This window comes from Aulonocara stuartgranti, assembly GCF_965226115.1.
Source record: "Aulonocara stuartgranti genome assembly, chromosome: 9".
Classification (NCBI taxonomy): Eukaryota; Metazoa; Chordata; class Actinopteri; order Cichliformes; family Cichlidae; genus Aulonocara; species Aulonocara stuartgranti.
The window spans coordinates 30,656,466-30,678,675 of NC_138960.1; the positions used below are offsets into that span (position 1 = coordinate 30,656,466).

Below are 22,210 nucleotides of genomic sequence, written 5' to 3' on the forward strand. Positions count from 1 at the left end.
GCTTCAATTGGATGTTTGACTTCTTGAAAGAAAGTTGACCGGGAAAACCAGTGGAAGTCGACCGGTGGAAAAAGGAGGGATGTTTATTGTTTTTTTGTGGGAACAACTTGAAGAAACAACCTGGTACAGTAGAGGCTATAACTCTGGATCGATGCCTGGGGACTTTTAATGTATGTCATTCTACTTTAAGTTGAGCCCTGTATTTATTTTCTCTTCACTCTCAGCTCTCTAAAGGTAAAAATGTCAAAAAGGAAAAAAAGTATAGTCTTTACAAACGAGATCAGGCATTATTTCTAAATTGTATTGATACAGATGCATGAGTATAAGGTACTGATATGACCCACTTTAATGCGCCAAAGCCTGAACTTGTTTTTGTGAAAGTTTATCTTCACCCAAACTTTCTGCAAAGTTCCCATCAACTCAAAGCAACTTGTAACTAAAATTCTTCTTCTTACATAAAACAGTTGTGTTCTTTATGATTGGACAGGTATGAAGCGCTGGAACTAAAGAAGATTTTGGACTTGCTGGTTTTTTTTTACAAAACATATAAATCCTAACACTTTAGGAGTTGTTGCTTTAACGTGTTCACTGGATGTAAGCTGACACTCTGTCCTCTGATGGTGCAGGCTCATTAAACGGAGATTCTAAGAGATCCGACACACCGTGCCCCTCGTGCCCTCCGATGACAGAGAACAGATGAGGTGAATTTGAAAGGTCCACAACCACCGTGAACCAGTCTGGCCGGTTTGCCTCTGCACTCTGGCAGAGAGGATAGAAGATGGAGTGGTGGTGGTGGTGGGGAGGGTGGGTTGAGAAAAAAATGTAAGAGCAGCAAGCCTAGCAGATCAAAGAAAATAACATGGGAGAGGATATGAGTGCTTTGAGAAGTAATATAGCCGAGATAGCATCTGTTTTCCGTAGCATGCAGGAGGCTTGAGACAAGCCCAGGAAAAAGACAACGGAGAGCGAGTGCACTTTAGCCGAGGATAAGACCAAACACAAATGGGTTATTAAGAAGCCCTCAATGTAATATCTGGCTGACATTAAAGTGTCTCTTTTGAAATGATCCACGGCTGGGCAGAGGGGCTTTTTTTATGACACTGATGGTGAATAATAAATAAAATGAAGCACCATTTAAGGGCAGGGTGTTTATATGAGATTATTTTCTTGAAAAAAAAATTTTTTTTTTAAATGTCTTTGTTCAGACACTACTGGACAGCTCAGTGTAGCTCAATAAGATATTTTAGTAGCAAAAAGTTCTAAAAGAAACACTTTAAGAGTCTGTTAATTATTAAAATGGACATTTTTAGCCTCCCCTAGCTCCAACTCTGTAATTAACTTTTCATCGTGTGCTTTATCAGGTGTTCGCTGTATCCGTGCAAAACAGTAAACACTCGTAACCCGGACAGAAAAAGAAAACTGGTGTTTACCATCGTTTAGGAGAAACTCTGTGACCCAGTTGTCTAGTCTAATTTCTATGGTCGATTTACAATATTAAAAACATTCATAGGTCGCACTCCCACATGAGCCTCCTGAAGATCGAATAATGTCCTTCCTGATCTGTACTGCAAGAGGCCATATTGGATCCAGATTTCACTAGTTCAAAAGTCATTTCATCCCCCCCCCCCTCCCTCTCTCCCTGCTTTATTCCTCTGTCCCTCTCAAGCCTTCCCATTGCCTGCTTTATTTATTGCGGGTCCAGTGGTGTGGTACAAAGCCATTACCCGCGCATATGTACCTTTTTGAATAATCAATAAATAATTATTTTATTATTTAATAGGATCGTATGGGAAAAGGAAATGGGTTTTATTACATAAATCCATCATGCGAGATGAATGGTTGCACTTGTAAAGTTGGACGGGGGGAAGGAAAAGTGGTCGGACAGGCCTTCGCCTGTGCTCGACAACTGTGCATTGCTGAGTGCTTTTCTCCATGCCAGGTTGTAAATATGACATTTTTGTCTCTGTGGGACTGTCGATTGGAGTGCGCGGGGAATGGGATTGTAAATTCAGGGAGATTAATTAACCTTTTACATTTGCGATTCAGCCCTGCATCTTTTTCTGTATATTGTGACCCCTGTGAGCAGAGAGGTGAGAGACCTGGCTGCAGACAGCCCAGGGAGTGTCGACGGCTCATTCCAAATGAGTTATTAACAGAATTTTTTGAAAAGATGGAAAAATTGTAGCCCGGCCATTTAGTGTCATAAAGGCTGGGTTGGCGAGGCGGCAGGGGCCTCCCAGGGACAGGAGGCAATACCATTACAATCAAATCTGAGATGGAAGAGGGATTGAGCTGTCCATTCTGAATTTTTATATTGTCGGAGGGCTGGGGAGGAAATAATGCCATCCTGGAGTGTATTAACCTCTGGCTGGGGAAGGAGGACAGGGGGAGCGAGAGAGCGGGAGAGACAGAGAGAAAGGCAGAGGGAAGGATTTGAGATTGGACAGCAGGGAGAAAGGAAGGCTAGATGAGGGAGGAGGGAAATGAAGGGGCAAAAAAAGAGCTTCATGCCTTATGCCGGGGAAACCAAAGAGGGAGAGGCAGGGATATGAGATGGCCAAGAGACAGAGCCAGAACAGAGGAGGTTGAGGAGGGAATAATGCAATAAGGGGAGGGAAGAGCAAAAGAATTGTGATGCAGAGCAAAGCTTATATGAACATGAAAGCACGGTGAAGGGAGAGAAGAGCTGATGGGAAAATATACTAGGATAAAGGTGGAAGACTGTTGGAATGGTGGAAAGAGGAAATGTAGAAAATCAAGGGAAAAAAGTTGTTGAGGACAATATTTGACTTGTGAAGCTGTCCTGCACAGTAACAATACTTATATGACACCTAAACGTCAGAATGATTACTGCTACAGCTTCAGTATCTCCACCGTTGATACTTAAACTCCATCAAAAATTAACTTAAATCGTCCAGAATGAGAGCAGAAAAATGTTTCTACAGTTAAATATCAAGTAAAGTATCAATAGCAAAAGTGTCGATGGTGGATGACATGCAATCTAAAAGTTCTGTGAGTATTCTTATATAAAGCATCAACGTGGAAGCTTAACGATGATCAGAGATCAAAATGGGGATTTAGGGTTGCCAGGTGTTGAGGGACAATTACGTCGGGTTGGGGAAAACTACTATGCTCTTTTTTAATGCTTTTTTTCAGTGGGTACAGTATGGAAAACGGCAAACACCACGGTTCAAGTCACTTCTACTAAATGCTTTCCTTCAGACAGCTCAAGACGTTATGAAAGAGCTCTGCCTCCACAGGCTGACCTCTGGGGACAAATGCTGAACATGTTTCCTGATGTGATGCACCTTTAATGCCTTAACTGGAGACCAAATTCCCCCCACCAGCAATGCTCCACTACATGCACTTTGGATCTGATTGATACCTTACCACAGAAGCTGATGTTTGCTCTCACGAGCTTGCACAGCTGCGTGAAGCTGTCCAAACTAAACCTCCACAGAGTGATGCAGGTGCAGGAACGCTGGAAGAAATGCACAAGGAGATGACCTTGAAGGTGATAGCGTAAAAATTAAATTATACTTAAAAAATTTAAATAAAATATAAACCTAGAAATTCTCCCATCTAACTGCAGTATTGGATGTTTAAAAAAAAGTTAAAAATAATTTTTTAAAGAAAAAAAGTAAAAGCTAGCAAAGTTAGAGGTGCAACATAGCATGACATCAAAATAACAAAACACCTCTACATTATATTTGACTATCCTTTATCCTGGTTGACTTCAACTTTATATCTGTACATAATTTGACCCTTTTCAAAATAATAGTTTTATCATAAAAATAAATTCTTAAAATTGAAAGTAAAATGAAAACTGACACCTCAGACCGTCACTCAGCAGGATTAACCAGAAGTGCTTGTGTGTCACTGATGATGTGGACAGCGACAGGAACACTACCCTACCTATTCATGATGAACTCCTCTACCCAGGTAAGCTAGCGTATTACAGCCCGTCAGGTCTTTCTCCTATTAAATGCAGCTAATAATTCACTTCTGTTGTGTTTGTGCCGAATCGACAGGACGGCACCGACCAATACATTTTTGTTATTTTTACGGGAGCTAAAAAACGTGAAACAAGCCACCTGCAGAAGCAGTGCCTGTCTCCGCTGACCAATAGCGGCGCAGTTCAGAGTTCGGAGCCGAGCGGAAGTTGTTGGCTGCTTCTAGCCTGCCATCCCTGCAAATGCATGTAGCCTTTAGCAGGCTAGCACGCTTGTAAGCGCATTTTTGGCCTTTTTGTCACTGAGGACCAAAAACGTGAAAATGTTCGGAGTGTGTGAAAGATGAAGCCGAGCGAGTCGAGGGGAATGATTTTCACCGGTGTTGCCTCTGAGACTGGGGATAAGAGCACGTAAAGACACCCGGAAGTGTTGTTGAAGGTAACGAGATTGCTATTGTAGCTTACTCTGGTGAATGATAAAGCTATGTCAGGTGCGACATGTGTGGCTAACAGCAAACGTGTGGTAAGATGACGTTAATAGCTGCGTCTTTGGATTGTTAATCGTTGCTCTCTGATCAAATGACAGCCTCCATTCAGTATTCATGGCGTTAGAAACGGGTTGCTTCGTAGCCTAGCTACCGTTACCGGCTATTTAAACAGGGGTAAGAACAGTCTCTTTTTATAATGTCTTTTCATTTAGCACAGCTTTAATGTGGTGGATGCTTTGGTGAATGCTATTCAGTGGTTTTACTCGTGGCAGAATATCACTGGCCGCAACGTATCCTGAGTGGATTTGAGTCAGAGTAGTGATCACTAGCAGTTCTCATAGTTTAGAATGAAAAAAATGAAAAGAAGTCTTTAAAAGAATGTGGGGAATCAGTGACAATAATATGTGCATGCTCAATAACGAAGTATCGAAAATACTGCATCACTAAAGCCTCGCCTGGTATTTTTGCTTAAGTGTTTACTCTAAGATCTCTTGTTTGCTTTGCACTGCCTGCAAGGATCGTTTGCATACTCATATAATAGAGAATATGGCTTCATTTAGTCGCCTCATTTCAGCACAGTTCCCATGGTGTAACGTGTTCAACAGGTCTTTCTGTTGATGGCACAGCCACTCTAGTTACTTTTTTTTTTACTGTCATCATAAAAATGACCCAGTGAATGGTCACCATTGCTTACACGAGGTGATGAAAGCTCAGCTCCAGGCTTAGTTTATCCGCCCCATCCTTCATTTTCTACTTTGGAATATTAGGTTAGCCTGCCTAATGCTAGTTTCTCAACTGCATGCAGTTTGAAGGGTGTATCAATCTGCATTTTGTATACACAGTAATGATGAAATGCCTCTGTGAGCTCTTTCGCTATCTTCTTATCAAAGCTGCAGTCTGTGCTTTATGCCGAAGCATCATAAAGGAGGAGCATCAAATCTTTCTTTATGTCCCTGCAGCTTCCAGCAGGCGCTGACACAATGAGTGCCAAATATGGCCTGGTGGGCTACAACAGTTCACGGAAGCACATTTCAATCTCCATCCCCTCGTCTACAGAGGTGATGTCACCTCATATAAAGTCTGTGGAGGAGCTGAGGGTTCTGGGGATCAACCTGAGCAGCTTAAGTGCACCCACACAGTTCTTTATTTGTGTGGCTGGAGTCTTCTTCTTTTACCTCATGTATGGATACTTACAGGTAACGGGGATTACGATCCTTCTTATACACACACACACACACACACACACGTATAGTAATACAGTAAAAATGCAGTAATTACATGTGTTATTCAACATGATAACATGTGAATATATTGATTAAATAAAACTGAGACAAGGCTATTAAGGGTGTTTTGTTATGTCTTTATATTCGTCCCTCAATATAGGAGTTAATATTTTCTGTGGAAGGATTCAAGCCCTTTGGTTGGTACCTCACTCTGGTCCAGTTTGGCTTCTACTCCATGTTTGGATTAGTAGAGCTTCAGCTCACACAGGACAAACGCAGAAGGTATGATAACAGATTATGCTTTGCCCCCCAGAAGACAGCCTTTACTGTAAAACACATTTTGTGTCTGACTTTTTCTTCCTTGTTTTTTTTTTTTTTTTTTTAAATTTCATCTCCTCCAGGATACCAGGGAAGACCTATATGATTATAGCATTTTTAACGGTGGGCACTATGGGCCTGTCAAATACCTCTTTGGGCTACTTGAACTACCCTACACAGGTCATCTTCAAGTGCTGTAAACTCATCCCAGTCATGATTGGAGGAGTGTTTATACAAGGTCAGCTTCCTATGTTGATACTTATTTACAGTGTGCGCATTGTGTGTATTTTTGGTTCCTGCTCTGCAAAGTCTTCATCCTTGCTACTAGATGATCCGCAGGCATCAGTATTGCAGCTCTCTGTAGACCATTTCTATGCCTTTCTCATTGTAAAATAATTTGAGGGGATTTCCTGTGTTATGTAAACTGTTCAACAAATTAAAAGAACTATTTTTTGCATTTGGCTAGAATCAGTGTCACTACTGATGACATGAGATGATACCTTGACCAACTCCTTGATACCTTAGTCCAACTCCTCCAGGATGACACATTAATATGTTTGATTGCCACAAGGTTTGCTATGCTTCCCAGCACAGTCTTAAAAGCGTGGGTGAGACAGTTACTTTAGGAGAGCTGAACATGACCGTAGAATATGCACAACCCGTCAGCTGAACTGGTATCTGCTCCTTTGTGCAGGATGTGCAGAGCTACAAAAAGTGACCTCCAGAAGGCCACTGGTGTGACCAAATAATCAGAAGCAAATTTCATGAGGGTGGCATGAGGGACTGACATCCTCTAGACACCTAGCTCTCTAGATGGGAGCAGAGAGCATGTACTTTGAGTACACGTGACAGATGTGAAAGGGTCTGGATTAACTGGGGAGAACGTTATAGTGCCTGAAACATCATGCAGCATGACTGGTTGGGTGGTGGGTCAGTGATGGTCTGGGGAGGTGAATGCATTGAGAGACGCACAGTCATCTACAGGCTAGTGAGCAGCATCCTGGCTGCCATTAGGTATCAGGATAATATCCTTGGACTATTAGTAGATTCTGTGTTGGTGCAATGGGTCCTTTGGTCCTCTTTGTCCACAACAATGCCCAGCCTCATGCAGTGAGAATTTATAGGCAGGTCCTGGAGGAGTAAGTAAGTGATAACATTGACGAATCTCACCTGACCTAAATCCAAGAGAACACCTCTGGGACATTATGTTTCTGTCCATCTTATGCCGCCAAGTTGTCCAGAAGCTCTGTGATGCAATGGTTCAGAACTGGGAGGGGATCCCCCCCAAGACTCCATCCTTCATCTCCTTTAGCAGCATTCCCCTGATATTGTTAGGGATGCATACAAGCACATTGGGGCTCCTTTTATTCCTAACACATTATCCAGTCCTATCAGTATTTTTTTTTTTCCCCACTGGGATTTGGTTTGTTTTCAAAGTTTTCCTTTAACTTTTTTGAATGGTATATTTATTTAGTCTGGTATTTGTTTTTTGGGTTGGCTTATAAAAGCTTAATTGGTCTTGTTCAAATGTAAATCAACAGTTAGGGTCAGCTTAAAGGTTCCTGCTTTCAGGAGATCGCCTTAGAGCATGAACCTGTTACTGTAATCTCTTAAGTTTTCATCATTTCAACAAAACTGTAATCGTACATGTAGCTCAAATCTGTTGGCACATGAGGTAACAGTCTTTTCAAAATAACTGAAAATGAAGATTTTTTTATTATTCAGAATATAATAAAAGTGAATGTTACATCATCATTTACAGGGGGGGAAAAGTAGATTCATTTTTTCCACCTCATTTCATTCATCACATATTTCCTTTGAAGCAGTGACCACCTTTCAACTTTCAGTGCATCCTTTTCATCCACGTCTGTTGTTTTCTGTCGTGAGGGCCCGGTCGGCAGTACGTGCAGTTTCTTCCCCGCTCTTACTTCTGTCTGTCCTTTCATCCTCACACTGGCCTTCACAAGGTTCAACGTCCTGAACGTGAGAAGGGTTTCGTGCATTTTTTTTTAAATTTCTTTATGTTTTTTCACCCGCCTCCTTACGTCTCTCTGGATGAATAGATGTGAGGACCACGGTCCCTCAAGGGGGTCGAGTGGAAAACAGAATTTGTTCACTCCAAATGCAAAGAGGAAAGAAAGTGGGAGAGAGGGATGGATGAACAGATGGATGGATGGATGGAGGCAGGGGTGTGGGGATGCATCTGATGTGAGGCCCTTCAAAGACGAGTCAGGGAATCAAAGCCGACCACAACCTGATGCCACGTCCCCCGTCAACCTCAAGGCATCCGTCCGTCAGCCTGTTTTTGAAAGACTCCTTCATCCTGTTATTTTATTTCCTCCCACGTTTTTTTTTTTCTTTTTTCATTTTCACAGTTTTTTTTTCCTTTTTCATTCTTGCATGCACAGCCCAAGAAACTTTAAGTTGTGAACAATATCTGTTGCAAAAACTTTCTTTAGTGATGTGTTTTTACTTCAGTCCAATGTCAACTTCTGTTTATTAAAGGTGGGTCGTCATCTTTCAAAGATTTCTTTGTAAGCTGTGCTTGAGGGGAAACTCTCTCAGTTTGGTTTATTGTGCCTGGGATGTTTTAAAGTGTTACACATATCATACATTAAAGTGTAGATTTCATGCTGGTGTAGTTTTAAAAACTTTGCCTGATTTTTGTAGGTGACAAGTAAAAGAAATAGGTTTAGATTTAAGGCTTGAAAAATAAAAATATAAGATTTTAAATAACGTTTTCCTCCATCTTTATGTCCCAGGTAAACGTTATAATGTGGCTGATGTGTCTGCTGCTCTCTGCATGAGTCTGGGACTCATCTGGTTTACCCTAGCAGACAGCAAAGTGGCCCCCAACTTCAATGTCACAGGTATTTCCTTTGAGATCCACCTGCAAACTCAGATGGTCTTCGAACAGAGGCTCCTATACAAATACAGAGATGTTGCATGAGTACATTAAAGACACTGTATATATGATGTACATCTCCATAATGTAGCTGCTGACGTCTGTCACAGGTTCTTTCACTTTTACTCTTGGATCACTGAATTGTGGCTGGAAACTTTTATTTTAGTGCATAAAATGTCTATTTGTGCTCTATGAACTTCTAGAATAATATTATAATATATTTAGTTAAAGCACCTTGAGGCGTCTGTTTGAAATTGAGTAGTTTGTTAATGTTTCCCCTTCTTCACCCTGAATGGTTACATGTGCATGTTTCTGTGCACGCAGGTGTCCTTCTCATCTCCCTGGCGCTGTGTGCAGATGCTGCCATTGGAAACGTGCAAGAGAAAGCCATGAAACTCCATAACGGCTCCAACTCTGAAATGGTACACTAGTGAAATAATATAAATCCAAAGGCATTTTGATAGGATCACACATTGTTGGAGAAAAATCCCGAATGCTTTGGTTGATGGTGTGATTGAAAGTACTTCTGTTCTATGTTGTGGTAATGCCGCATTTTGTCGCTCACAGGTGCTGTACTCATACTCCATTGGTTTTGTCTACATACTGGTGGGCCTGCTGTGTGTTGGTGGGCTGGGACCGGCCGTAGCATTCTGCTCAGAGGTGAATATACCTGAAGATGATGTGATTACACATTCCTAGCTTTTAGTGGGGTTGTTTGCTTTATGTTTTCAACCGTTAGCATTGGAAGGAATGTGAAATCAGATCCTTTTAGGACTAATGTGTCAGGATCCTGTTTTTTGTATTTCAGCTTTAACCTTGTAGATTGATGATGTTTTGATGTTTTCCAGTAGCACAGGGTTGCAGTTTTTAGTGTTTTTTCATCTGGACCCTGTTCGTTTATCTGTTCTCCCCTCTTTCCTTCTCAGCATCCCGTGAAGACATATGGTTACGCGTTCTTCTTCTCTCTTACGGGTTATTTTGGGATCTCCTTTGTGCTGGCCTTAATCAAGCTCTTTGGGGCTTTGGTTGCTGTAACAGGTCAGAGTCGCAGTTTATAAAGTTTTCCTCAGAATAGTTTTATCTCGTGTGAAAACAGCATTGTTGGCATAAACGGCAAATAGTCATATTTCAGTCAGCCACACAATTATATAGATAAAAAAAATTATCACTATCTTAACCCAGGATGTTTGTCTTTTCTTAGACATATTTTAAAAGTAATTAAGTAAAGAAATGTAACGAGTGTCACTGATGGTAACGCATCTGTGCGGGTTTCTGTGCAGTGACCACTGGGAGGAAGGCCATGACTATCGTACTTTCCTTCATGTTCTTTGCAAAACCCTTCACTTTCCAGTAAGTACCACCACCTTTTGACTTAAAACACTTTCCTCCTAGTTTAAAGTAAGTCTACAGTGTGACCGCTGACCCCCTCTTTTGACTAATAAAAAACTTGATCTGGCTTCTCTGCCCCTGGTTTTTATGTCCTCAGTCCATTTGCAGACCTCGAGTTTTCCTCCGCTCCTTCAGTTTGTCCTTCCCTCTTTTGTTCGCCCTCTGCGCTGTCAGAGAGTGAATCCACTGCTCTGTTGTTCAGTGACTCTTAAAAACTGTGTGTGTGTGTATCACGAAACAGAAAAACTTTTGTGTGTCATCACAGCCAAATTTATTCTCCCTCCAGCTGGTGTGTGCCCTCACCCTTAACTGGACTCAGTCCCTTTTTATGGCAACAGCTAACACTTTTTAAAACCAAAAAACTGCAGTACTACAGTGTGTTATCAGTAAATGGCAGATTTAACCAAATTTATAAATACTAATTGCATCAATTTCTGAGGAGTTGTATGATATACAACACCTGTATTACACCTGGTTTGCATGTGTTTGATAGGGCAGCAGCATTGGTCCATCGTTTCAGCAAAACTCAACTTCACTCAAACTGTCCAAAAAAAAAAAGTTATGTGTTGTTATTTTAACAATGCCCTGTGGATTTTTGTGCATGCAAGCCTTTGCCCAGTGTTGCTCATTAGGACAGACTGTATCCTTGCATTTCTGTGGAAAGTAGATATTTATCCGTTTATTAACCTTTTACATCATTCAGCTGAAGCCACAAACTTCTCGGGGTGTCGTAAGTCTTCCCACATTAGTTGTATAAAACATCTAACCTCTCCGTCTTTGACCTCGTCAGGTACATCTGGGGCGGCCTTCTGGTGCTCTTTGGAATTTTTTTGAATGTTTACAGTAAAAACAAGGACAAAATGAAGCTTCCCTCCATCAAGGACCTCAGGAGCTGGCTGCTGGCGGGAAAGAAAGTCCGATTTCTTTCACAAAACGTGTAGGAGACACTCAGAGGTTCGGTGGAAGTCCTGTGCCGACAGACCACTTCTCTCTGCTACTTCCGGGATGAAATACCCACAGGATGTGCTGAAGCATATGCCGGGCCTCATCACCACTAATGTTGAGCCAAAGATGGGCACACAGGGTTCGACCTCCAATCAGCCTTACAGACAGCTGATAATAATCAAACTGTGGGAGAGGGAGTCGCTGTTTTCCATCTGCGTACCAGGACACTGCTGGTTAACCGAAGTGGCCCTGTCTGCAGGAAAATGAAGGAACTGCGTTTTAAAAGGGGATCAATGCCTAGTGGGATCTTGTGAAGCAATACTTCAAAGCCCCACTGAAACTTTTTTTCCAATGTGTTGTACAACACTGAGGACATGCAGTATGAGACTTTCTAAAGGGAAGCCAGCTCATTAGCTCACCAAATTGCACAGTTTTGCACTGGAATTGAGTGAAACACTTTAACCCTCGAGTGGTTGGAGCAAAAATGAAATGTTTGAAAGAACAAGTACAGAGATACGTGGTAATCTGTATCATGTGTGAAATTACTGTCACCCATCTTAAAATAATACATATTGATTTTTAAAAAAAAGTATATTTGCCCCTGCATGTGCCAGAAAGATGGAAGAACATGTTTTTCAGGACCTTCTTTATACGTAAAAGTGGCTTTCATAAGTTTTGTTTGTTTTGGGTTTCTTGGGGTAATCCATATGTGACTCGAACCTTCATAATGTGTGTTATGTGCGATGGTCACATTTTTGGGAGTCAGTCACTCCTGAACATCAACAGCTGCCATAATTTGCTAACCATATACGTTTGGGTCAAAGGGTAAAGCTCTTTTTACAATAAAATATGTATTTAGTAATTACAGTGGTGGTGTTTTCTTTTTCTTTTCTTTTTTTGTCAGCCAGCCCTTATTCTCTCCTTTTGCACCAGTTGAGAGAAGAATTGAAATGTTGCCAAAATGTGTGTGTGTTTATCCATCCAGTGGCCTTGGGCGTGTTTGATTAGGAGTCCTGAAAAAAGAGAGCACTGCTAGACGGAAAATAAACAGCAGTCTTCACAGCGCTGAGGCTGTCCTATTCATTTAGATCCATCGTGTGTGTGTGTGTGTGTGTGTGTGTGTGTCACATAAATACCAGTTCAGTTTTTCTAAATGATGGCATGATAAAGCTCACACCTGGTTCTTCCTCAGGCAAACCGCTGCTTCACCTGCAGGGCTATTAAAGCATTTTTGGTCTGGATTTATATCCGGCTTTATTTTTTCCTCTTGTGGTTAAAAAGATTACTTGACTGACATTAGTGCGACTGCCAGTACACTCAGGACAGTGGTGTACTGCTGTTTTTCACACATTCATACAAACACACACCCGTCTCTGAATCTCTGGTTTTAGCTTCATATCTGTGCATCTGGTTTTAATCCAGATTCAGTATCCAGTCATCACCCCGGAGATCTGTGCTCGTCCGGTCTTATTCACTCAGTATCGTGCTTTTAGCCCCTCTTAACCGCACGGCTCTTTTGATGTAAAGCACTGGATGATATGAACAATGCAGGTGTCTGTCAGTATTGTGGAAATATTGTGAGGCAAGTGTATCCTTTCATAGAGGTTTTATCATACCCTCTTCTGCACCTGCTCGCTTTCATTGTGCTCCACACAGGCTCCAAGGAGCTTGACGTTTTTCAGGCCTCATTCAGAACAAATAGACCTCTGCAGTTTTCACAGTTAATGTGTAGGCTTTTAGTCTAACAATCACATCTGTGCAAACTTTACAAAGTGGTTAGACAATGCAGTTGGACTGAGGATCATCCATCCGATCAGATGTTTCCCTTTCATTTAAAAGAATTGCACCGCAGTAGTGCTCATTTTATCGCCAATGTTGGTAGTGAAACCGTGGCCGCGGCGGTGTTTTAAGTAGCCTACGAACACGGTGAAAATGTTTGAGTCTGTCCCTCATTATCATTTGTGTTGTATGCGCATGTCTCCGGCGTGCTGTGAAATGACGGAGACTTGCCAGCTCAGCAGGAGACGGGCTGAGTGTGGCTCTCTCTGTGATCCTAATAGAGGTCCCGATATTACAGTCTCACTTCCAGGCGGGAAACCTAACGCTGGGCCAATTAGTAATTTGGTATTTCATAAAACTTGGCAGCTTGTGTGTGATGACAAACTGACGGAGATCTTCCCTCCTCCGGGGAACCTTTGGTAGTGCAGCAGTACACACACACACACACACACACACACACACACACACACAAAGGACTACTAAGTTTTCTTCTACAGCAAAATGGCAAGTGTTGCGCAGATTGAGAGCATGTAACTCAATTGGAAAGAGAAAATTACTTTGGATGCTTTCTTGTTTGGCTGTAGATTTGAGTTTCACACAGACAAGAAAATTGGAGGAAAAACAGATGTTTTTTTCCCCTTTCTTTCTTTTTTTTTAAAGCCCGCCTTGCTTTAATACTGTCTTTGTATGATTGATGGGCAGCGAAACAGTCCATTAGAGGTTGAGGGGTCATGTTACGGGTTAAAAACATTAGTTTGCCATTACATACATTCGATGTGCGGCGTACAGAACTGCTTTATCGCTATGGGAAAGGCTATTCTCCTCCAGCTCCCTGAAAGGTCATTATGGGATGGGAAAGCCCAGTTGACCCAAGGCAAAGTACATCATTTGTCTTTTAGCACCGAGAGAACACACCTAACGAAGCCGGCTGACCCCTGTTAGAACGGTTAGGTTTTTTGCCATTTTTCAAAGCCACAGAGGAATTTGCCATCCACCGAAGTCAGCTATTTTATTTTAACTCGTGTACTTTTGCGTTATTTTGTTGTGCTGTCTAGTAATAAGTGAGTTTAGGTGGTTAGTTTTTCTTTAAACGTTGACAGGCTGTTTGAAATTCTAAATTTAAAGCAAACATCCAAGAACAGGAAACCGTTTCATTGTAAGATAAATGCAGCTGCAGTCATCTGGGATACTGCTTTTCTGTCTTTTTTTCCTCTATCCTTTACTCATTTCTTGTTCTTCATTTTACACCCTACACTTCCCAACACACACACATCCAACCAACCTCTGCTCTCGCACGGCTGAGGCCCTTCCTAATAAATAATGGGAGGTGTCCGCAGCTCATCATTCCCGCAAATAGGCTGCTATATAATATGCGGTCCACCTCAGATAGGTTGCTATATAATATGTGGTCAGACCGCGGATGGCCACATAGGGGAGTGCTGGCAGAGCCATTCATTATGGGTGCTATGTGTCAGTGAGGGCAGTAAGGTGGCGAAATGAGGGATATGCAGCTGCCCTCACACTGCTATTCACACACAGACACACACCAGATGACACAGTCCCTGTCATCGTGGGTTTAATGGGACACACACTCCCATTGTGCCTGTTGTGCCTCTTTTAAAACATGAGAACAACCTGAGGTGGAATAGGCCCTTTTCACAGGAGTCATTCTGAGAAGTCTATAAGCAGGGTAAACATGGGCGTAACTGGTAAAATGAATCAGTGTGTCGCAGATAGCTGTGCTCTAAGACAATCTTAATGGAACAACACCACCACAGTTAACGTTGTTAATTTCTGATGGGACAAGGGCCTGAATAACAGCAGTGTAACGAGATGATATGAAGATTGATTTCTAAAAGAAAAATGTATTTTTAAAGGAAACAGTTTAGCATTTGGGGAAGCAGCTTATTCTGCTAATAGTGCTCGTGATTGGTAAATGGACTGGCACTTATGTAGTGTCTTTCTACTCAGTTGAATAATCAAAGCATTTTCTTACTGCAAGGCACATTCACACACATGCATTCAGACAGCATTCATATATCTATGCCTACACACTCTAACGTTCACACATACTCAGGCTCCGATGGACACCACAGGGGCAACTCGGGGTTCAAGTACCTTGCCTAAGAAAACTCCGACACCGACCGTCTGATTGGTAGGATGAATATGAAGCTACAACTAGCAACTAGCTAGCAAGACTCTGCCCGAACTTAACAAAAAAGTGAACTACTAGCACCTTAATGTATAAAAACTTAGACAGTAGATGTGGAATGCAAAGCATGCCTGAAGCTTCATATTATTTCAGTGCATTTCCACAACCTCAAGTAGGATTATGTTACTATTTTTGGAAGAACATGCAGTACTTTCCTGTTTTGTCATCAGTGTGAGGTTGCCACAAAGCAGTGGAGTTTTTTTGTTTTTTTTCCCTTAATGCATTTTCAAGGTGCTGTAAGGCAGATATTATCACCTTTGGACGGAGCTGACTAGCTGTTACTGCTCTTTGTGCTAAGCTGACCAGCTGCTGGCTGTAGCTGAAACATAGCCCCAAGGCTGATTCTCAGTAAAAGACCAAATTACATCTCCAAAATTCAAACTTCTGCACCGAATTAGAAATTTAAATGAGCTGAGGTTCGTTTAATAGCTTTCCCCCTTTTCTTAGGCCTTCTTTCTGTCGTTCTCTCTCATCTCCTCCTGATGCTCTCATTTCTTCTCTCATTATGTATCTTCTCTTTCCTTTCATTACCTTCCTTCACTCCACCTCCACCTCCCCACCTTTTCCTCCCTCTTTTCCTTCACTCTCCACAACAGCCTTGCTTCACACCTCTTCATCCTCCTACCTCAGACTCATTACACCCCACCCACCCGTACCAGCCAGCGCAAGAAGCTCTCCTCATATAATATGATGGCCATCTGCTAGGCTGAGCCATGCTTCTCAAAAAGCCCCAGGGCTGGATGTTTATCTGTCGTCCCCCTCGCAAACTCCTTTAAGGATGAGAAACATATCAGCAATCATCGCAGCTACAATTAGCACAGGTGCTCCTGAGCTGTAAAGTGATCAGGAGAAATGGGAGGAAACATAATTGAAGTGGATTAGAGCAGAGAAGTGGGAGGGAAAAAATGAAATAAAAATTCTGGAGGCTTGGACAGCAGCCCTCTTTTTTGTATACTGCTGTTTGAAATTCACTGTGCTGTGATTAAAACTGGTGCAGAGCGGCGGTGGAAGTCCTGGCAAGGAGTTTTGGTATTTAACAGCTGTCTAGTGTTTTTCTAGCCCACTGTTTTCTCAAATGTGGTCCTGTCATGTTGAAATATGGAGCTGGAGAGCGTGCCGGTGCCATCTATAACCGAGATCGTGACTTTTTATGCGTGAACTGCATGTATTTTTTTTATCGTTTTACCTAAGGAGCTTGACAGGACTGTGCGTGTGTGTGTTACTCTTAAGAGTCTGACAAACCAAGCCTTCTTCTTGTCTTCATCTGCTGAAACATGGCAGCAAACATTTGCGCACACACTTACAAAACCGTACTGTACTGCGCGCACACGCACACACTCGCGCACACACACCATTTTGGTTGCTCAAGCACGGTCGAAATATTCCACAGCAGTCACTCATGAAGAGAAATTCTTAATAATAAATATCCAGCCAATAATGAATGTGCTGCTGGCTGCAGTTGTCTTGGGGGCATAATATCTAATTTCCTCCCAATGTTTCATATCCCTACTCCTGCATGTCGACACAGTCCATCATTACACCCCAATGCAGGTTCCTATCACTTTTATTTATTTTTCAAATCAATATATAAATCAAAGCCTGGACAGATGAGATCCAATAAATTACAGAGTGCCGGACAAATGCAGAATGTTAACTGTGTGCCAGGAGAGGAGATTCCCATGGGTGCTGCCTGCTGCTGTTCTGTGTTGTGTGCTACAGCAAAATCTACTAAATGTCATATTAAATCACAGCTAACTTGAATATTACTCAGCGCTGTTTTTAATACAGGTGGAAAAACTCCTCCAAGGCCTTACGTGAATACGTTTTGTGAAATTTCTTCCATCTGTTCTTATGATCTTTATATTTTATCTCATATCTTATTGAGTTAGTTATTTTATTTTTGCTAAAATAAAAAAAAATTAAGGATTAGACAAGCAAGTCACTGATGCTCTCTGAGGTTTAGGAGCAGTAGCGGAAACTGAGCCGTAGTGTAGCATTTGCAGCTGAATTGCCCAGTGAGGATCGATACCATTTTGCGTCCCGTACCGTCAGGCATTCGCTTAAATTTAACTGGGGGGATGCAAAACAGAGCGGCATAGTGATGATGCTCAGTACATCAGCCACAGTGTGTGAGTCACCTCCTCCTGGTCCAAGCTCAGCCACATGGAAAAACAGGAGGGTTAGTGTGAGAAGAGGACGAAATGGGGGCAAGTGCCCAGTGAAACAGAGCATAGAGAACAGTGGAGAAGACTCGCCTGCCCCATAAACCTCCGGCTGCCATGCTGAATTGTCACTGAGGACTCGCTTAGGTGCAGGGGGCTCACCAGTCAGCCGGGGTATAGACCCATAACATGAAGGGCGGGCTCACAAGACACACAGACTCAGAGCTATACCTGAGTGTAGCAATCTTCGCTATCAGCAGGGAATATGTTGCCATCAGGCCCCATAACATCAGAGCACACCTCGGCACTGACACCGCATGACATGCATATGTGCGGAGGCAGCGTGAGGCGATGCCGGGCCAGGCAGCAGCGGGGGTTTGAAGGAGATTCCCACTGACAGTGGTCCAGTAGAGGGGGATGGGGATCCCCACTACAAAGGAAAAAGCAAAGCCACATAGGAATTAAGAACGAGAAAGAAAGGCTGATTTAATACTTCCCTATAAATACATACCTCTAATATATAGCTGTTTCATTGTAGAAAAAAGATATATATATATATATATATATATATATACAGAGTACTTAATGTCGAGAATATTAATTATGAGCTTTAACAATAGAAACAGACCTCATGAGTCTATTACAAGGGATGGAAAACTGCAACAAATGCTTATTTTCCATCATTTATTATCTATTAATGTTTTAAATGTTTTCACAGTTGGTTAGCTTAATCATTTGATCATCTAGTCAAGGTTGTCTCAGAAACTCCCGTGCCATTCTGTTAATTTCCTGTCTTGCTAGGCCCTACTGTTAGCTCTAAAGCTAAAGACAATCTCTGACTATTACATGAATTTAAACAAATCCTCAGATGGTCCAGAGGCTTGAACTAGAAAAAAAAGTCAAATTGTCACTGTTACTTTGTGCCTCAGTCGCTCAATCTGATATCACTCATTTTGGCTTGCTAGTAGCCTTAGCTAACTTAATAAGATAAGATAAGATAAGATAAGATAGAACTTTATTAATCCCTCGGGTGGGTTCCTCTGGGAAATTCGACTTCCAAAAAAAGCACAGCAACGACCGAAGTTACAGTTACAGAACTGTTATATATATATATATATATATATATATATATATATATATACACACACACACACACACACACACACACACACACACACACACACATATATATAAATACAGAGACAAATATAAATAAAATATACAAAGGGGATAAATAGAATAAATAGGAATAAAAATAAAAATACAAGTGAATTGCACATCTCAAGTATTGAGTCTATTGCACTGTTGACTATTTACAAAAGTATTGCACAAAAGGTATTGTACAGTGAGGTGAAGAGGCACTACAGCTTAGTTGTTCCCTCCTTTGTCCTCCTGTTTCCCCTCCCTCTCCCCTCCAGAGAGGAGTTAAACAGTCTGATGGCGTGTGGGACAAAGGAGTTTTTAAGTCTGTTAGTTCTTGTCTTTGGGAGAAGCAACCTGTCACTGAACAGACTCTTCTGGTTGTTAATGGCCGTGTGCAGAGGATGCCCAGCATTGTCCATAATGTCCATCAGTTTCTTTAATGTCCTTTTCTCTGCCACTGTCACCAGAGTGTCCAGCTTCATGCCGACCACAGAGCTAGCCCTCCTGATCAGTTTCTCCAGCCTGGATGAGTCCTTCTTTGCTGTGCTGCTCCCCCAGCACACCACAGCATAGAAAAGTACTCCAGCAACCACTGACTGGTAAAACATCCTCAGGAGCTTCCTGCAGATGTTAAAAGACCTCAGCCTCCTGAGGAAGTACAGTCGGCTTTGGGCTTTTTTATACAGGTGCTCTGTGTTGCATGACCAGTCCAGTTTATTGTCCACCCACAGCCCGAGGTACTTGTACTTGTTGACCACCTCCACCTCCTCCCCCTCTATCTGAACCGGTAGTGGACCTTCTCTGGACCTCCTGAAGTCCACAACCAGTTCCTTAGTCTTTGAGGTGTTGAGTTGCAGGTGGTTTGTGTGACTCCATGCGACAAAGTTCCTCACCAGACTTCTGTACTCCTCTTCCTGATCATCCCAGATACACCCCATGATGGCCGTGTCATCTGCAAACTTCTGAATATTGGCATAATTCAGAGTTGTAGCAGAAGTCAGAGGTGTACAGGGTGAAGAGAAGAGGGGACAGCACAGTTCCCTGTGGTGCTCCTGTGCTGCTGACCACTGTGTCAGACGTGATGTCCTTCAGCCTGACGTACTGTGGTCTGTCGGTGAGGTAGTCGGAGATCCAAGCCACCAGGCAGGGGTCCACCTCCATCCTGTTCAGTTTTTCCTGAAGCATACAGGGCCGGATGGTATTAAAGGCACTGGAAAAGTCAAGAAACAGGATCCTGACCGTGCCTTTTCCCCCATCCAGGTGTGAGTGGGCTCTGTGTAGGAGGTACAGGATGGCATCCTCCACTCCGACACCCGCCTTGTATGCAAACTGTAGTGGGTCCTGGGCATGTTGTACCTGTGGTCGGAGGAGGTTGAGGAAGAGCCGCTCTAGAGTCTTCATAAGATGTGACATCAGTGCCACCGGTCGGAAGTGGCTAATGCTAACAGAATTCTCTGACAATGTGACCGGTCAGTTGCGATGCTGATCCTGGACTAACATTGTTATGATGTCAGAACAACACCAACACAGGGATCTTCAATCTGCAAGGCTAATCAGTGCTATAAGGGTCTTGTAGGAATACTCAAATACACGAATACTCTTCGCCTGATGTGCAATTCATTTACAGTGTCCACATGTGACAAGACAGATCAGGATGGTGTTTTATGGGAAACAAAAGAAAAAGACAAGTTAAAAAAATTAAAAACTGTTTAAAACAAACATAAGTCTACTTAACTGAGACAAAACCCAAGGCTAGGCCCATTGTTACTGGACAACTGGCGACTGGGCAACTAGCCAGCACTTCAACCTTGCAGTACCGCCCCCGTCTCTTCATTATAAAGCTTTAGCTACTCCTTTCAAAACAAAGCATGAAAAATACAAAAGCTATCCTAAGATGCTCGATAAAGATTATTCGACGTAAACAGCAATCAGTTCCCACTCCCCACTTTTCAACCACACGTTGAACTCCCGACCCCTCCCACTAAAAAAAGGTTTGGAATCGCTCACTTTCTTTTCACCAAGATGGTGCCAACATAAAGCAGAGCGCCGAGCCCTCTGACACTACAGTAATGCTGATAATAGACATTAATTTGCAAAAATATAGGGTTTTGAAAGAGCAGGTCCTGTGTAGTTACTTTATAGTATGAAAATCATGAAAATAATCTCAAATGAATTCACATGGATTTAACTTGGTGTAGCTAAGATTTGAGGGAAATCAGTGAAGGAATAGTCAGGGTACTCTGCAATCCACCAATTTTCATGTCAATTTTAATAAAACAATCATACAGCCAGTAAACCCATATCAGACACACTCTTAATGAAAGTTTAAAAAGTAGAATAACAAGTAACAAGTAGAATTAGAACAAGAGTAATTTCCGCTAAAACACCTTCAACCATTTTACCTCTTGAAACAGTTACGTACAGTAGCTGCTAACGCTACACTAAGAAACGAGATCTCATTTAAAAACAATAGCAAAGCACAAGGCAGTTGTTCTAATATGGAGAGTATAAAGAATAAATAATCCAGTTGTCTGCAGTGCCCAACGCAAAGCAATTTAACGCATCAGTGGCAGCTGCCTATTAATTTCCTGTAGAAGGAGAGAGGGGGGAGTGTAACCACTGATTGGGGGGACAACGCAGCCCCATCATGTATCACTTCAGAGCCAAATAACACGCGCACGTGCAAACAATTGCCTGCTCGTACACACTCATACAAGCAAACACATGGGTGTCATGATTGTAATCGCGCCGTCGTTTTCCCTCACAATGTCAGCGGCTGCGTGGAAGCGAGATGGCACTATATGGCCCACAGTGAATTAAAAGGGAAAGCCTACAGATAGAGATGCCCATATGTGACTCCTGTCTTTAGGGTGTCGCATCAATAATGGCTCCCCCAGGGTTAGACGTCCCCGCTTCTTGTATGCATTTGTCGAAAATCCCTGTCTGCTTTAATTAGGCACCCGGATTCTGATCCCCTCCTCTGTTTCTCAAATAACTGCACCAATATTACTGTCTGGCTCTGGTCCAAACAGCAACACCTCTGACACGAGAAGGGGGGGGGGACCACGATGCTATAAATCCAGAGGTATTTGGACAGGGGCCAGCACTTGTCCCAAACTACCACTGTGGTGGCAATACGCACGCAGGGGGCACGCTGGAAAAAACAAATCCAAAGAACTTCCTACAGTTTTCTTCTGTCTCTTCCTTCTCGGGCCTTTTATTGTGAAAACGATCTCTGCTAAAAGTTTTAAATATTTCCCAGGAAACAAATTAAGTTTGCAGGTAACACACATATTTCTCATCCAGCAGCACTGACTGGACCGTCTTTCTGTCACTGCGCTTGCTATTCATTTGACCTGTCTCCTAGAATCAATGTGTTTTGTTTGATGCATGGTTTTTCATTATCACTATGGCCCATCATTACTTTCCTCTTATTATAGTCTGGGGACACTGGAGACAGTTCAGAAGAGCTGTGGATGAGGGACAACACACACACACACACACAGAGTCATTTCTTTCTTTTGGGGAGAAAAAAATGTGCCCCACAGACATAGTGTCTATGTTTTCCTGCAATTAATTAATGGGTCCCCAGCTAGTTAGCAGTAGGCAGCACTTGTTTTACTGTGGCTACTGAGAGAGGGCGAAAGGGGTTGGAGCCAGGCTCGCCTCGGTAGCTGCAGGCTCATAGTTGTGA

General features: G+C 42.5%; 1 protein-coding gene and 1 long non-coding RNA gene across 6 annotated transcripts in view; one reads left to right on the plus strand and one right to left on the minus strand.

Annotated features, from left to right (window-relative positions):
- The window catches only part of LOC309714828, a 93,138-nt gene extending 89,129 nt beyond the window's left edge, over positions 1 to 4,009 (minus strand). For 2 of the 3 annotated variants that reach the window (XR_014279041.1, XR_014279043.1), the window contains exons 1-2: positions 3,916 to 4,009; positions 3,391 to 3,481 (exon numbers count right to left, since the gene is read on the minus strand). This is a non-coding gene — a long non-coding RNA (uncharacterized lncRNA). Of the gene's footprint in view, positions 1 to 3,390; positions 3,482 to 3,833 lie in introns of all 3 variants that reach the window. The other variant, XR_014279042.1, reaches the window with a different exon arrangement.
- slc35b3 (solute carrier family 35 member B3) lies at positions 3,845 to 12,082 on the plus strand. 3 transcript variants are annotated; one of them, XM_082547548.1, is made up of 10 exons: positions 3,845 to 3,942; positions 5,400 to 5,636; positions 5,824 to 5,945; positions 6,065 to 6,219; positions 8,744 to 8,851; positions 9,211 to 9,308; positions 9,454 to 9,546; positions 9,813 to 9,924; positions 10,167 to 10,236; positions 11,066 to 12,082. In XM_082547548.1, exons 1-10 carry the CDS (start codon positions 3,883 to 3,885, stop codon positions 11,214 to 11,216), a joined length of 1,206 nt encoding a protein of 401 aa, XP_082403674.1. In that variant the 5' UTR covers positions 3,845 to 3,882; the 3' UTR covers positions 11,217 to 12,082. The 3 variants fall into 3 exon arrangements, with proteins under 3 accessions (XP_082403674.1, XP_082403675.1, XP_082403676.1); XM_082547549.1 differs by lacking the exon at positions 3,845 to 3,942 and adding an exon at positions 4,145 to 4,391; XM_082547550.1 differs by lacking the exon at positions 3,845 to 3,942 and adding an exon at positions 4,411 to 4,614.
- Positions 12,083 to 22,210: the final 10,128 nt, after the last annotated feature.

Excerpts from the sequence above, each read along its gene's own strand:
- slc35b3 (XM_082547548.1), top strand. The coding sequence starts at position 3,883 with ATGATGTGGACAGCGACAGGAACACTACCCTACCTATTCATGATGAAC. Across the intron at positions 3,943-5,399 it reads TGATGAACTCCTCTACCCAG|CTTCCAGCAGGCGCTGACAC; the intron begins GTAAGCTAGCGT and ends ATGTCCCTGCAG. Across the intron at positions 9,547-9,812 it reads CCGTAGCATTCTGCTCAGAG|CATCCCGTGAAGACATATGG; the intron begins GTGAATATACCT and ends TTTCCTTCTCAG.